Source organism: Triturus cristatus, chromosome 9 (assembly GCF_964204655.1).
Source record: "Triturus cristatus chromosome 9, aTriCri1.1, whole genome shotgun sequence".
Lineage (NCBI taxonomy): Eukaryota > Metazoa > Chordata > Amphibia > Caudata > Salamandridae > Triturus > Triturus cristatus.
The window spans coordinates 954,261,474-954,275,702 of record NC_140592.1 but is presented as its reverse complement, the minus strand read 5'-3'; the positions used below and the strand labels follow the sequence as shown (position 1 = coordinate 954,275,702).

At 50.2% G+C, this 14,229-nt stretch overlaps 1 protein-coding gene across 1 annotated transcript in view; it reads left to right on the top strand.

Annotated features, from left to right (window-relative positions):
• Positions 1-14,229, top strand: part of SPATA7 (spermatogenesis associated 7) — a 517,137-nt gene that overhangs the window by 175,227 nt on the left and 327,681 nt on the right. Inside the window, exon 5 of the mRNA XM_085627838.1 lies at positions 160-207. Within this exon, the coding sequence (XP_085483964.1) occupies positions 160-207 (48 nt within the window). The remainder of the gene's footprint in view (positions 1-159; positions 208-14,229) is intronic.

Here is a 14,229-nt window from a genome sequence, read left to right as displayed (position 1 = left end):
GTAACAATAGGGCCTTGAAAATGTTACTCTACCGGTGTTGGTGAACAGACTATTCAGTACATTATATAACATTACCATATTTGGATTGTATTTCTCACACCTGCCATTCACTGTGAGCTGACTTTCTATCAATAACTGTTCATCTTTTGATTTATTTAGCTGCCGTGGACTGTTCAGTGCCCAAGAGTATGACCACAAGCATTAAATGTAAGCGACTATTCGTAAAATGTTTTTTCTTCGTTTGTGTTCTTTTGAGACCAACTCACGATTCGGTCTTTCTAACATACCATTTCAGTTTCCCAGACGTATTGTAATATCTCGATTGAAAAAGCCTGACTGACTCGTACCAGAGAACACTGATAGCATTCGTCTGAGGTCATTGTCAAGGGCTGTGCGCTTTGAGATCCTGAGCTAAGTGGCAGGAGAGGGCACACAATCAGAAGAGAGGCACTGAATATATGTCATTAGAGGGCACTCGTTTCACAAGCCCTCTCGAAGTGGGCACTAATGTTGTAAGAGTCCTCAGACTTGACAATGAAAGGATGGGGTGGGTTTCCTCCTTGCAACATTGTAGCATTTTACAAGCAATAGCACATTGACCAACATGCTTGTTGGTGGACTTTTAGTTTATTTCTCTTGTTTTAAGTACTTGTTCATAATCCTATTTAAAGAAACTGTGAATCTGCTTGAAGTCAACTGAAAAATTGCTATGTTACTGGGGCCATTATGTGTCCTAATCTGCAGAAAGGTTGCTTGGTGGTTCTTGTAGCAACCATTAACTGTTTTCGGGGTGAGCTGTCAAAATCTTTGCTCTCCAAATGTCCAAGATGCCACTGCCACACTAGTAGTTGAAACACAAACAAGATACAGCTCAAGTTGGGAGGGTTGTTATTCAGTTCTAAGATCTCACTTGTGCCACTGAATGTTTTCGCATGTAGGTGACTTGGTGGACTAATGCATTCATTGTAGGGGCCTGTGTTCGACCATAGGGTCTACTCAGCCTTTCTTCTTTCCGAGATCGATAAAATGAGTATCCAAACTTTGGAATTCTTTGCTGCTGCAGCTGCGTAAAGAATCAGACCACTCCATTTTCCGTAAGAGGCTTAAGACCTGGCTTTTGCCACACTGATTGCTACAGTTTATTGCGGTTCGGCCCTAGCACTGGGATGCCTTCGGGTAACCATGCGCTTTATAAATGCTACTTCATTCATTCATTCAGTTGAGTAACAATAAAAATATGTGATTCAGTGCCAAGATACCTTTTTGGTGAGCGTGCGCTTTACAAATACACCAAATACACGTTATGTTATGTTACAAGTTACAACACTCTTTCACTGACAAAACCCCTAGTGACTATCTGTTCCTCATTCTGTCTAAAGTCAGGGGGTTTCAAGCTCGGGGCTGGTCCAACATCATGGTATAGATTGCTTGGCTAATAATTCTACTATTGCGGACAATCTCGTACCCTTAAGCCTAAAATATGCTAACCTGAATTCTATGGTAACTGTCAATACCACACCCGCCAGCATGCAAGTTGTACAGTTGTGTAAGTGCCACCTCGTTCTTCGTATGAAACTCACTGATAATCAGAACTGAATGTGGAGCAAACAATGCCATAACATAACATGCGTATTGGTAAAGCGCACGTTCACCCATGGGCATCTTGGCACTGAATAACAGATTTGTTACCCAACTCAATAGTACTCATTTTATGGACCTGAGAAGGATGAAAGCTGAGTGGACTTGCTGGGATTTGAACCTGTAAACCATGAGGTTAAACACAGGCCCACCACAGTTGACGCATTAGTCCACTAAGCCACCAGACCTGGCTTCTATAAAATCATCAAATTAGCTTGATCATAAATGCATCTTGATTTCCCACTTATGACAATTATTTCTAGCATCTAGGAGTTTGTGCTGCATAGATTGTGTTCTAGTAGGTGAGGGCAGAGACTAATAACTCTGTTTTAGTTCTCAAAAGGTGAACACCACCCGTTAGACCTGGCACCTTGGCATGGGTCTCCCTTACATGCGGCAACAGTAAACAAGCATTTACAATGCAATAGGTCTCGCATTGACGCGAGTTTGAGCTATTGGCATTGCAGATAACAATGCCTTTTATTTTTGTTTTCTTTTTAAAACATAAATGAAAGGCATTGTAATTTATAATGCCAATAGATTGAACTCTCGTCACTGCGAGACCTATTGCATTACAAATGCTTGTTGTTCAATAGCTTGCGATAGAATGTCACTCAAAGTGTCACTCATAAGGTAGGCCAATGTCTCACACAGACCTACTACATTGTAATAGCACACATATTCATAATGAAATCTTGGCAGCTATATAGAAGGAGTCTTGTTTCTAGGCCAGTTGGTCAGTAGGGTGCCTGGATGTCACCTTCCGTAACTAAGTTTCGGAATCTCGCCCTCGCCCAAGAGTATCACCAAATCACCAGAAGCGAAAGCCTTTATTCCGCCCTTAAAATAGTCGACACACCAATCATCAAGGAAACCAACTTGGGCTACTACACCGGAAGATATCTCCTTAATGCCCTGGAAGTCATTGCTCAGCCACATGTGGGTGGGTAGTTGTATTATGTATTGTGTTGGGCTGCATATTCACATGTTGTGGAGATGTGGGGTGGGACTGTCCAGAAGAGATTGGGTCTCCTGGTAATGAGAGGGTGCTCCGTTAGCTGTATAAAGACAAGATCAGTACAAAGAGGACCTAGCAGTGCCCTATGACTCACACACCTGTCAGGAATGGGCTTATTGTTGTTGGCTGTTGGAGGAGGGGACATCAGCAACATGTGTGTGGGACGCAAGGTCCTAGTAGCAGCGTCAGAGAAGTGTCAGGCTTTCACATGGAACTGTCTTGGACCCATACTGCAGCATATGAGTTTTACCAGCAGTGACAGAAGATTTAGGACATACGAACAGCAAGTAATAAGCAGCAGCCAGGAGGTGGAATGTGCGTAGCCTTAAGAAGGGCAACTGGTCCTACTTGGGCAATGAGCACAGAAGGCACCAAACAGCAGCCTGTAAGTGCAGAAGAGGCATTATGGTGAAGGGGCGCAGTTAGTATGTCAGATTAGATCAGCAGTCTGTGGCTTTTTTCATTAAAGTATTTTAATTTTTAGATAGCAAAGAGCACCTGAAACAAAATGATACACTCTGCAATCAGCTCGGACTCCCGGAGTTTAGGCACTTCCCACACCCTCACCGACCGTGTAGAGACAGCACCAAATCCAGCAAGATGTGTAAGAGTCCCAGTGAGAACGGAGCTGAGGCGTGGGGTTGGTTTAAAAACAACTGAGTGTGGAAGGATGGCGGGAATGAAGAAAACAGCCCAAAAACTAGTAAAATACTGGCAGCTGAAATGGACACTGAAGCCAATGATCTCGCTGTGACACAAGAAAAACTAGGAAACCTTGCATCAGTCCCGGCTGCCACTTTACCCCTTTGTGTGATCCTAGGCAGTTACAGTTTTCACAGTGCCTCCTTTTCCATCATCACATAAGAGCATTTTGAAATACATCAGCTCACGGTGTAAACACGTATAGGTAGGGGGGCGTGTCTCTTGGTTCACAAACAGCACCGTCATCACGGCAGAGGGGGCATACATGTTTCTACTTACGTGTTCGGAACCTGTCACTTCTAATAACTTGCGCTCGGTGCAATGAAGTAATCTAACATACTAAAATAACATGCCTCACGTTATAAAGAATTGCACACTAATAATGAGCCGAGATGCAGCTGGTGACATTTGAAAGTGGTGAGGCGTAAAATTAGTGGTGGAGCACACCGCGGCAAGCGAGCGTGCCGAGCGACCCGAACTACAGTTTTCTTTTCTCCTGAACTTTACTAATTCTGTGATCATGAGCACATCGCCCGTCAATTTTGAATCCATCTCTCTCACTCTGCAAATCTTGCGATTCGAAAGGAAGTCCAGTTCGCATGATGTGTTCTCCAACAGAAAGTCTTAAAAAAGTAAAATAGGTCCACGTAGTCAGCCATTTTCGGGTCCGGCACTAGTCACAGGCACACAAAAAGATTAATTGTAGGTTCCATTCGTAAGACGTGCATAGCGCATCTCCAGCACCTCACCTTAAAAAATAAAATAGAGCGCTGTCACCATGCCTTTGCACTTGGTAATATTAACACAGAACTCTCCACTTAAAGCGGACGGTTTTGTAAACATTTAGCGCTGCTGGGCACGGAGGGAGTGAGATGAAAAGGGTGGTGAAGCGAGATGTAAAGATTGAGGAGCAAGATGAAGCAGATACTGGGCTTTTGGGGGGTTGAGTATACGCCGGGGGTTTCAAAAGCGGCCATGTGAAATCTTGCTTAGAAGAAGCGCTCATGTTGTAAATGGAAAAAAAGTTCATTGGCACAAGTAGAAGCGGACAAGTCCTCCGGTAATATTCCTGGGAGTTAACTATTGAGAAGTGGGTGGGATTTTGTCGCCAAACGCAAACCCCTTTAACTGAAGTTAAATAACCTCACAAATACTTTGCTCTGTTGGCGCCCATCTGTGTGAAGTAGCTGAGATTAGCACCAGTAAAAAAAAAGCCATTAATCAAGCAGGATGGCTCTGTCTCCCTTCACGCCCATGGAGGAGGGAGATGCGAGCTGAGCATCAAAGGGCTGGGTGAGAAGGGAGGGGGGAATGCAAGGGTCAAAGCGGCGAAAGTGAAAGTAATTGAGCAGAGCATCAAAGGGCTGGGTGAGAAGGGAGGGGGGAATGCAATGAGCAGAGGAGCAGCTGTGCACGTGCATGTGATGATCGTGCACTCAAGGTTTAGGCCAGCCAAAAGACTGGGTAGCACTTTGAAAATCCTACATATAAAATGTCTCTTCGAGCCTTTGGCTCGCGAGACCTAAAAATGGGTTTTTGCTGGTGTTAGATGCTTTTGGCACTGTGCCACTGCTATCCAGTGCCACAGTGCAAGTGCTCCCTATTGTAAATTGATGTATGGATTAGTGATTCCATGATTGGCTGGTTTGGTTTACCTGTCAGACCCCAGTACAGTGCACCAGGAGTGCCCAGGACTGGTAATCCAAATGCTGCTAGTGGGCTTGCAGCACTAGTTGTGCTACCCACAGAAGCAGCTTGTTAAAGTGTGTCTAAGGCTTGCCATTGCAGAGCCTGTGTGCAGTCTGGTACTGTCATGCTGACTAGGCAAGTGCACCCACTTGCCAGTCCCTAAACCTTCCCTTTTCTTCATATCAGACACCCCTATAGTAGGCCCAAGGGCAGGGTGCATTGTAAGTATAAGATAGGACATGCCCTGGTGTGTGTGTGGCATGTCCTAATAGTGAATTACAGCCATTTTCGTTTTTCACTATTGCAAGGCTATCTGTTCCCCATAGGCCAGAATGGGCAGTTTGATTATTACATCTTATACTCCTAACTGTTTCAGGGAACATCTTAGAAATTCGAGTTTAGTATGCCTGAACTCAGAATGATAAAATACATCTTTTAGTGAAGTTGGCTTTAACATTCTGTGTTTGAAAATACCTCTTTTAGAAAGTAGGTATTTTCTTGTCTAACCATCCAAACCTGCCTCTGCTAGGCTGTGTATTCCTTATCTGGAGTTTGAGTGACAGGGGCTGGGGGTTTCCAGGTGTTAGGGTGAGTCAGCACAGGGCTAAATAGAGAGATCAGCATCTAGATGGGTTGGAGGAGTTGCACCTGGGACCTGAATAGGGCTGTTCCTTTCCTCCACAATGCTGGCTCCATCTCCTGTGGTGCATCTGATGTCTCTGCCCTGCACTCTGAAAGGAAAGAAGGAGTCTTTTCAACAAAGTGCTCCAGGACTGACCAGAACTGGTTTGGACAAAGGCCTGTCTGCTTTGGGAAACAAGAAGAAACCTTTGCTGAGGAGCGGAACCAGAGAGACTGAGGAGAGACTATCCCTAAGCTTGAGGGATTGGCCTGCAGTGGTTGCCTGACTGCCAAAGAGAGGAGAAAGGAACTTTGTGTACTTTATTCAACTTGTGAAGGATCTCCAAGGGCTTGAGAAAAGAGCTTGCCTCCTGCTGAAGTCTCAAGGACAACAGACTTCACCCACCAGTTCCCCAAGAGTTCTTTGAAAGTGCCTGCTGTTTTGCGAGGCATTCTGAGGGACTGCGTGTCACAAGGAGCTGGAAGCGCGACTCACGAGCAAGAAGCGTGTCGCCGAACAGCCGCTGTCGCTTCACAACGAGAAAGTGCCTCGCATGGCCGGAGAAAAGGATCAACGTCGCATCAGATGCCGCCGCATCACCGGGAAGCGTGTCGCAGGGCCTGTCGCGGCTCGCATCATTGTCGAAGCAACTCGCATCACCGGAGAAGAGGATCGACGTCGCATCAGACGCCGCCGCATCATCGGGAAGTGTGTCGCAGGGCCTGTCGCGGCTGGCATCGTTGGCGGAGCGTCCCAGACCATCAGAGAAGAGGATCGACGTCGCAGCAGATGCCGCCGCATCACTGAGAAGCGTGTCGCAGGGCCTGTTGCGGTCCGCATCGTGTCGCATCAAGAAAAGACGCCATCTTTGTTTCTTTGCACCGGATCTGCATCGCATCACGGCATTGCGTGCCGCATCGCCACGGAAGCGCAGTTAGAAACCGACGCATCACCTCCCCTCGCAGAGAAGAACAGACGCATCCCCTACGCAGCAGTAGGAACCTGACGCAACACTGTTCTTGCGTGTAAGGAGCCGACGCATCAGCTTCTCTGCAACACTTTTGTTGTATTGTGTTACGCATCTTAAGGTACATTGAACTCAAAGTGTCGCATTTTAACATCTGAAAAGAACTACGCTAATTCTACCATTTTAAGTACATTATTTTGGATTTTTGTCGTTTGTGGTCTTGTGAGAAGTCTATATAAAGAATACTTATTTTTTATATAAAACTTGTGTGGTGTCCATCTGTAGTGTTGTCACTTGATTACTGTATGTGTTCACAAATGCTTTACACACTGCCTCTGAGATAAGCCTGTCTGCTCGTGCCAAGCTACCAAGGAGGTGAGCAGGGGCTATTTTAGGAGTGAGTGCAGACCAAAACGCGACCACATACTTTTGGTAGATTGTTTTTTCTGGGATTTTCTATTTTTGCCAAGAACTGCCAAGTTTAACCACCAGGGAGCAGCATCCATAGCATCTGTTGATTATGATTGGGAAGAGGAGAAACTGGAATGCTACAATGTCAAGCAGATGAAGCACTTTTGCAGGCGATTCAAAGTTGCAATGACCGGTGTCTCCAAGAAGGATGAGTACCAGAAGGCGCTGAGGGCCTGGGTCTCAGCAAGTAGTACCCCTGAGGATGAGGAAGGGTTTGAGAATGCAGAGGAGCAGCTGGGTGGGCCATTGGGTCCAGGGGGGAGGAGAGCAACTTCCCCAATAGGTAGCAGTGTTTCTGCAAAAGGCCTGTCTCCAGAGGAGTTGGAGGACAGGGAGAGGTGTAGGATGCATGCGATGGAGCTGACCAAGCTCAAGTTAAGTGGGCAGTTAGAATTGGAGTTGCAAACTAGGAAATTGGCACTGGAAGAAAAGAGGATGCAGTTTGAGCATGAGAAGAGTTTGAGGGAGATGGAATTGAAAGCCAGGAGCTTAGAGATTACTCCCTCTGGAAGCTAGAGTGTATATTCCCATAGATGTGGTGAAGGAATTTAACAAGCATGATGACATTGGGCAGTGGTTTAAGGCCTATGAGGTATCCATGTCTTCCCACCGGGTCCCTGAGAAGGATTGGGGAGCAGGGTTGTGGGGGTGGTTCCTTAGTGAGGGGCGGGATACCCTGTTAGACTTGCCCTCTGAAAGCCATAATTCTTATAGCCACATGAAGGAAGCATTGATGTCCAGGTATGGGTTGACTCCTGAATTGTATAGACAAAGGTTTAGAAATTGCAAGAAGGTGGAGTCAAGTACCTGGGTAGAGTATGTAACTTTCTTTTGCAGAGCATTGGATGGTTGAGTGAAGGGTAGCAAAGTGAATGATTTTGAGGGGCTCTTTGATTTAATTGCATGAGAGCACTTGTCAAGTAATTGTTTTCCAGAGCTACGCCAGCACCTGATTGATAGTAGGCTGACTAATCCTAGGAAGCTTGCTGAGGAGGCGGACCGCTGGGTGAGCACCCGGGTCCACAAGGGTCACGTGGGAGACTCAGCCAAGAGTGGGCAGCGTCCCCAGCAGAAGAGTGGGGGCGGACAAGGGTAAACAGAGGGAGTTCCATAAAGGGCCCCAAAGTAGTCCCCAAGGGAAAGGTTCCCAGCCTCCCCCTGAGAAGAAGCACGGGGCCCCGACAGGTAACCCTGTTTATAAGGGACCCCTGAAGTGCTACAAGTGTGGAGAATTGGGCCATAAGTCTAATGATCCCCAGTGCCCACAGTTCGGAAAGACAGCACCCACTGGTGCTCCATCCCGGCAGATGGCGAGTGTAGCCCTGGGGGAGGAGAGGGGTGTCCAAGGTGGGTGGGGGCCAGCAGAGATGTCCCTTGTCTCTTTAGGAGACTGTGAGGTGGTCCCCAGGACCCAACTGCCTGATCACACTAAGAAGTACAGGCAGTGGGTGACCATCAATGGCCATAGAGTGGAGGCTCTTAGAGATACAGGAGCCAGTGTGACCGCTGTCAAGTGTCACTTGGTATCTCAAGAGCAGGTTGTCCCCAATGCATTCTATCCAGTTGTAGCCACTGACAACACAGAGCGCCACTGCAAGGTGGCTCAGGTTCCCTTTGAGTGGGGTGGGGGTCTCTGGTACTCTTCAGGTAGCTGTGAGGCCCGCCATGCCTGTTGACTGTTTGTTAGGGAAAGATTTGGAGAGCTCACCTTGGGCGAAGGTGGAGCGGAGTGCTCATTTGGAGATGTTGGATCTGTTTGACTAGGCGTGTGTCACCACACGCTCCATGGCAGCCAGTAAAGGGTCTCAAGAGGACCTGGAGCCTGAGAGGGAGGCCCAGGTACCTGCCGTAAAGAGAAGAGGCAGGGGGCGCAGGAAACCGGACCCGAAGTTCCCACGGTCCAGGAGGAGGTAGACCCTGAGGGGGATGCCCTGGAGCCTACAGGGGAACAGGTAGCTGAACTGGGGGACCTGCCTGAGCTGACCCATTGGCAGCAAGAAGGAGGACCCTCCAGGGAGGAGTTCTGTGAGGAGCAGAACAAGTGCCCTTCTCCTGTGGGCTTGCGGCAGCAGGCTGCAAACCAGGCAGCAGATTATCAGTCTGGATCACATTGGATCTACTGGGAGAATGGTCTCCTGTATACTGAGCCTAAGGTTGCTGAGCCTGGGTCAGCCCGTGTGCTGGTGGTATCCCAGTGCTTCAGAGCCTTCGTACTGGGGCTGGCTCATGATGTGCCATTGGCATGACATTTGGGACAGGACAAGACCTTTGAGAGGCTTTTCACCCACTTTTATTGGCCCCAAATGCGCAAGAGTTCAGACACTCATTGCAGGACATGTCAGACTTGCCAGGCAAGTGGAAAGAGTGGGAGGAAGCAAAAGGCTACTCTCCAGCCATTCCCTGTGCTAAGCACCCCCTTTGAACGGGTGGTTATTGACATTGTGGGGCCACTGGACCCCAAGACAGCCATGGGCAACAGGTTCATCCTGGTCTTGGTGGATCATGCCACCTGGTACCCGGAAGCCATACCTCTGAGGACAGTGACGGCCTCCGTGGTGGGACGGGCACTGATGGGAATTTTCTCACGAGTAGGATTCCCTAGAGAGGTGGTGTCTGACCGAGGTACCAACTTCATTTCTAAGTATATGAAGTCCCTGTGGCAGGAGTGTGGGGTATCTGACCGAGGTACCAACTTCATGTCTAAGTATATGAAGTCCCTGTGGCAGGAGTGTGGGGTAACCTACAAGTTTAACACTCCTTACCACCCCCAAGGAAATGGGTTGGTTGAAAGGTTCAACCGAATCCTAAAAGGCATGATTATGGGTCTTGAGGAACCTATGAGGCGTAAGTGGGACGTCCTCTTACCATACCTGCTCTTTGCTTACTGTGAGGTGCCACAGAAATCTCTAGGGTTCAGTCCCTTTGAGCTTCTCTATGGCTACCCCTTGAGAGGACCTCTGAGTCTGGTCAAGGAAGTCTTGCAGCAAGCTCCCAGGAAACCTCCCCAGGATAGCTACATACTGGCCTTCAGGAACCAGACTAGGCATTTCAGGCAACTCGCTGAGGCGAATCTGGAAGCCAGCCGGGAGGAGATGAAGCGGGGGTACGACCAGCATGCCACTCTGGTAGAGCTTCAGCCTGGTCGGAAAGTGTGGGTCATGGCCCCCGTGGAGCCTTGTGTGCTCCAGGATAAGTGGACCGGACCATTTTAGGTGGTGGAGCGCGAGAGTCCGGTTACGTACTTGGTGGACTTGCGGTCTCCCAGGAACCCCTTGCGGGTCCTGCATGTCAACTGCCTGAAGCCCCACTTGTGGAGGTCCGAAGTGGGCATGCTCTTAGCGACAGATGCTGGAATGGAGGAGGAGACTGACCTCTTCCTGACCTGCTGTCGGCGGCAGAGCAAGATGGGTCAGTGGATGGTGTAAACCTCTCTTCCACCCTGACCCCTGAGCAACAGAATGACTGCCGCCAGTTGCTGGGACAGTTTTCTGATCTGTTCTCCCTGGTCCCCAGTGTCACTGATTGGTGCATCCATGATGTGGACACTGGAGATAGTACTCCTGTGACGCACAAAACTTACAGGGTGAGAGCTTGCATTAAGGAGGAGGTCTCCAAAATGCTTGCGTTAGGGGTGATTGAGTCCTCTAACAGTCCTTGGGCCAGCCCAGTGGTCTTGGTCCCAAAGGCTGCCGCACCGGGTGCCACGCCAAAACTCTGGTTCTGTGTGGACTGCCGAGGGCTCAATTCAGTCACGAGGACTGACTCGCACCCCATCCCCAGAGCTGATGAGCTCATCGATCAGTTAGGGGCTTCCCGGTACCTCAACACGTTTGACTTAACGTCTGGGTACTGGCAGATCGCCTTGACTGATGGGGAAAGAGAGGTCAGCATTCTCCACACCAGATGGGCACTACCAGTTCCGGGCGATGCCCTTTGGGATGAAGAATGCCGCTGCCACCTTTTAGAGGTTGGTCAACCAGGTGTTGGCAGGACTGGAAGAGATCAGATGAGACTGCTGGGGGGTCATCAAGATTCTTAGGAGAATCGTACACTATCTCTCCCCTCAGTCACGTCTGCAGATCGTGGTGGCGCTGGTCGGATCAAGATTAGACTACTGTAACACTCTATATGCAGAAATCAATAAGGGCCTTATTCATCGCCTCCAGGTGGTACAAAATGCTGCTGCCAGATTTGTTTTAGCGGCACCTACTGCCTCATCGGCAACCTTAGCAAGGAAAAGCTTGCACTGGCTTCCAATCCAGTATAGGATTTCTTTCAAACTGCTAACTCTGGTGTTTGGAGCCTTAAGGGCTATTCCCTCTAATGCTTTGGGTTCTCTCCTAACTCGGTATTTACCTAGCAGATCTCTTCGTTCTGCAGAGATGACCCTGCTGGTGGTCCCCCGCTTTAAGAAAGTCAGATGGGGAAGCAGGGCTTTCTCCAACGTGGCTCCTCGGTTGTGGAATGCCCTTCCATTAGAGATTAAGGCCCTACCTTCCATGATTCTTTTTAAGAAAGCTCTCAAAACATGGTATTTTGCTAAAGCCTATCAATAAGCAACTGTCCTTTCCTTTGTTGATTTAATCTCGGTTAGGCGCCTTGACGCCCATTGGGCTAAGTCGCGCGGTATAAGTCTAATTTCATTTCATTTCATCAGTGCCGCCTACCTGGATGACATTGCAGTGTTCAGCGCCAGTTGGGAAGAACATCTACACCACCTCTGGGAAGTGTTGATGGCACTGCGGAGAGCAGGCCTCACGATCAAGCCGAGCAAGTGCCAGATCGGGCAGGGTTACATGGTGTACTTGGGACACCAGGTTGGGAGCGACCAGGTGGCGCCCCTACAGCCCAAGATTGGAACCATCCTGGCTTGGGAGCCCCCCAAAACCCAGACAAAGAGTTGAGAGCCTTTTTAGGACTCACTGGGTATTACAGGAGGTTTGTCAAGGGGTATGGCAGCATTGTTGCACCCTTGACAGCGCTGACTTCCTGGAAGCAGCCCAAGAAAGTGATTTGGAATGACACCTGTCAGAAAACTTTTGAGGCCCTGAAAACTGCTATGTGCACGGCGCCCGTGCTCCTGGCACCCAACTTCTCCAGAGAGTTTATCGTTCAGACAGACGCTTCAGAGCATGGTGTGGGGGCTGTTTTGTCACAGATAAATGAGGAGGCACTAGATCAACCTGTAGCCTTCATCAGTAGGAGGTTACTTCCACGGGAACAGAGGTGGAGTGCGATTGAGCGTGAGGCATTTGCTGTGGTCTGGGCACTGAAGAAGCTGAGACCATACCTGTTTGGGACTCACTTCCGAGTTCAGACAGACCACAGGCCCCTCAGATGGTTGATGCAGATGAGGGGTGAGAATCCAAAGCTGTTGAGGTGGTCCATTTCTGTTAGAAGGGGACCTCAGAGGGGCCCGGAGGGGGCCCTGACTGCCCTGAGACCCACCCTCAAAGTATCGTAGCCGGGCACTGGCGGGAGACTCCGCAGGGGAGGAATCTCGTATCTAGGATCGTACACTCGGCACCACACGACAAAGAGACACCACACCGAGGGTTCTTAGGATTCAAGCTTTATCAAATCGAAGTGGTAGGATCTTTATGATCAGCAAGGCAGATATTTACAAGCAGAGCGTGGGCTCACAGAGTCTTGGCGGGGGTAGGAGGTAGCGGGACAGTCTTTGGGGGGATATGGATCAAATGCAGGAGCGTACCCGGCGCACAGCTCACAATCCTCGAGCCGGGGGATACGCTTGTCGACGTGGGGTCCGGCGGGACCAAAGAGAGTCTGGGGGAGCCGCGAGTCACTCAGCAGGCTCAAGCACGAGTTCGGAGGTCTTACGATCTTCAGGGAGCCGCGAGTCACTCAGCAGGCTCAGGCACAAGTTCGGAGGTCTTACGATCTTCAGGGAGCCGCGAGTCACTCAGCAGGGCTCAAGCACAGGTTCGGAGGTCTTACGATCTTCAGGGAGCCGCGAGTCACTCAGCAGGGCTCAGATGTTCCAAAGCGAATCTGCCGGACAGTTCCAGAGCACCCCTTGTTATAGGTCGACCCCTCTTTAATGTCCGGAGTCTGTGCAGGCAGGGGTCTTGTCACCTGGGGGTCGCTTGTCGAGGTTTCCTGCCATTGTCTTTTGATCCTTTCAGGGCCGGGTCGGGAGGAGTCCCAGACACCCAGCAGACGTGGAGCCAGCCCTCAGGGAGGCCGGAGGGCCGATCGAAACCCATCGTCCCAGGGGAGTTCAGAGGTGCAATAGAAACTGCTCCTCCCTCTCTCATCCCCTGGAAGCGTGATGTCCTCCAGCCGGAGTGGCGCCTCTAGGCCCGGGTTGAGCTGGGGCCGGGCGGCCATCTTGGTGCATGAAGTGGGCACGCGTGCCCGGGGTGGCCGAAAGGAGAGAGGCCATGGACGGGGATGCCCGGGTCGCGTGTGTGTGTTCTGGTGGGACGGATCGGCTGGGCCGTGTGCTTGGGGTCCCAGGTACCAGGTTAGGTAGTGCGAGGACAGGAAGAGCCATGCTACGAGGCCGGGTCTAACACGCGTCCCCCCCCGGCTGAAAGCCGGAGAGAACTACCCATCATCTTGGGGGGTTCTCTTCGCTGAGGCGGAAGAACCAGGAGAGGCCGTCAGCGTTGGCGTGGTCCGTACCAGGGCGATGTTCCACGGTGAAATCCATCCCCTGGAGGGAGATTGACCACCGCAGTAGCTTGGGGTTTTCTCCTCGCATCTGCATGAGCCATCGCAAGGGCCGATGGTCGGTTTGGACTCTGAAATGGGTGCCAAACAGGTAAGGGCGCAGCTTCTTGAGGGCCCAGACTACGGCAAATGCTTCGCGCTCAATGGTGCTCCACCTCTGTTCTCTGGGCAACAGCCGCCGGCTGAGGAAGGCGATGGGCTGGTCTAGGCCTTGGTCATTCACCTGGGACAGGACGGCTCCAATGCCATGCTCGGAGGCATCGGTCTGGACTACAAACTCCTTGGAGTAGTCGGGAGCCTGGAGGACGGGGGCCGTGCACATGGCCTTCTTTAGGGCATCGAACGCTTCCTGGCAGGCAGTCGTCCACTGCACCCTCTTGGGCTGTTTTTTGGATGTGAGTTCGGTGAGGGGGCCAACCAGGCTGC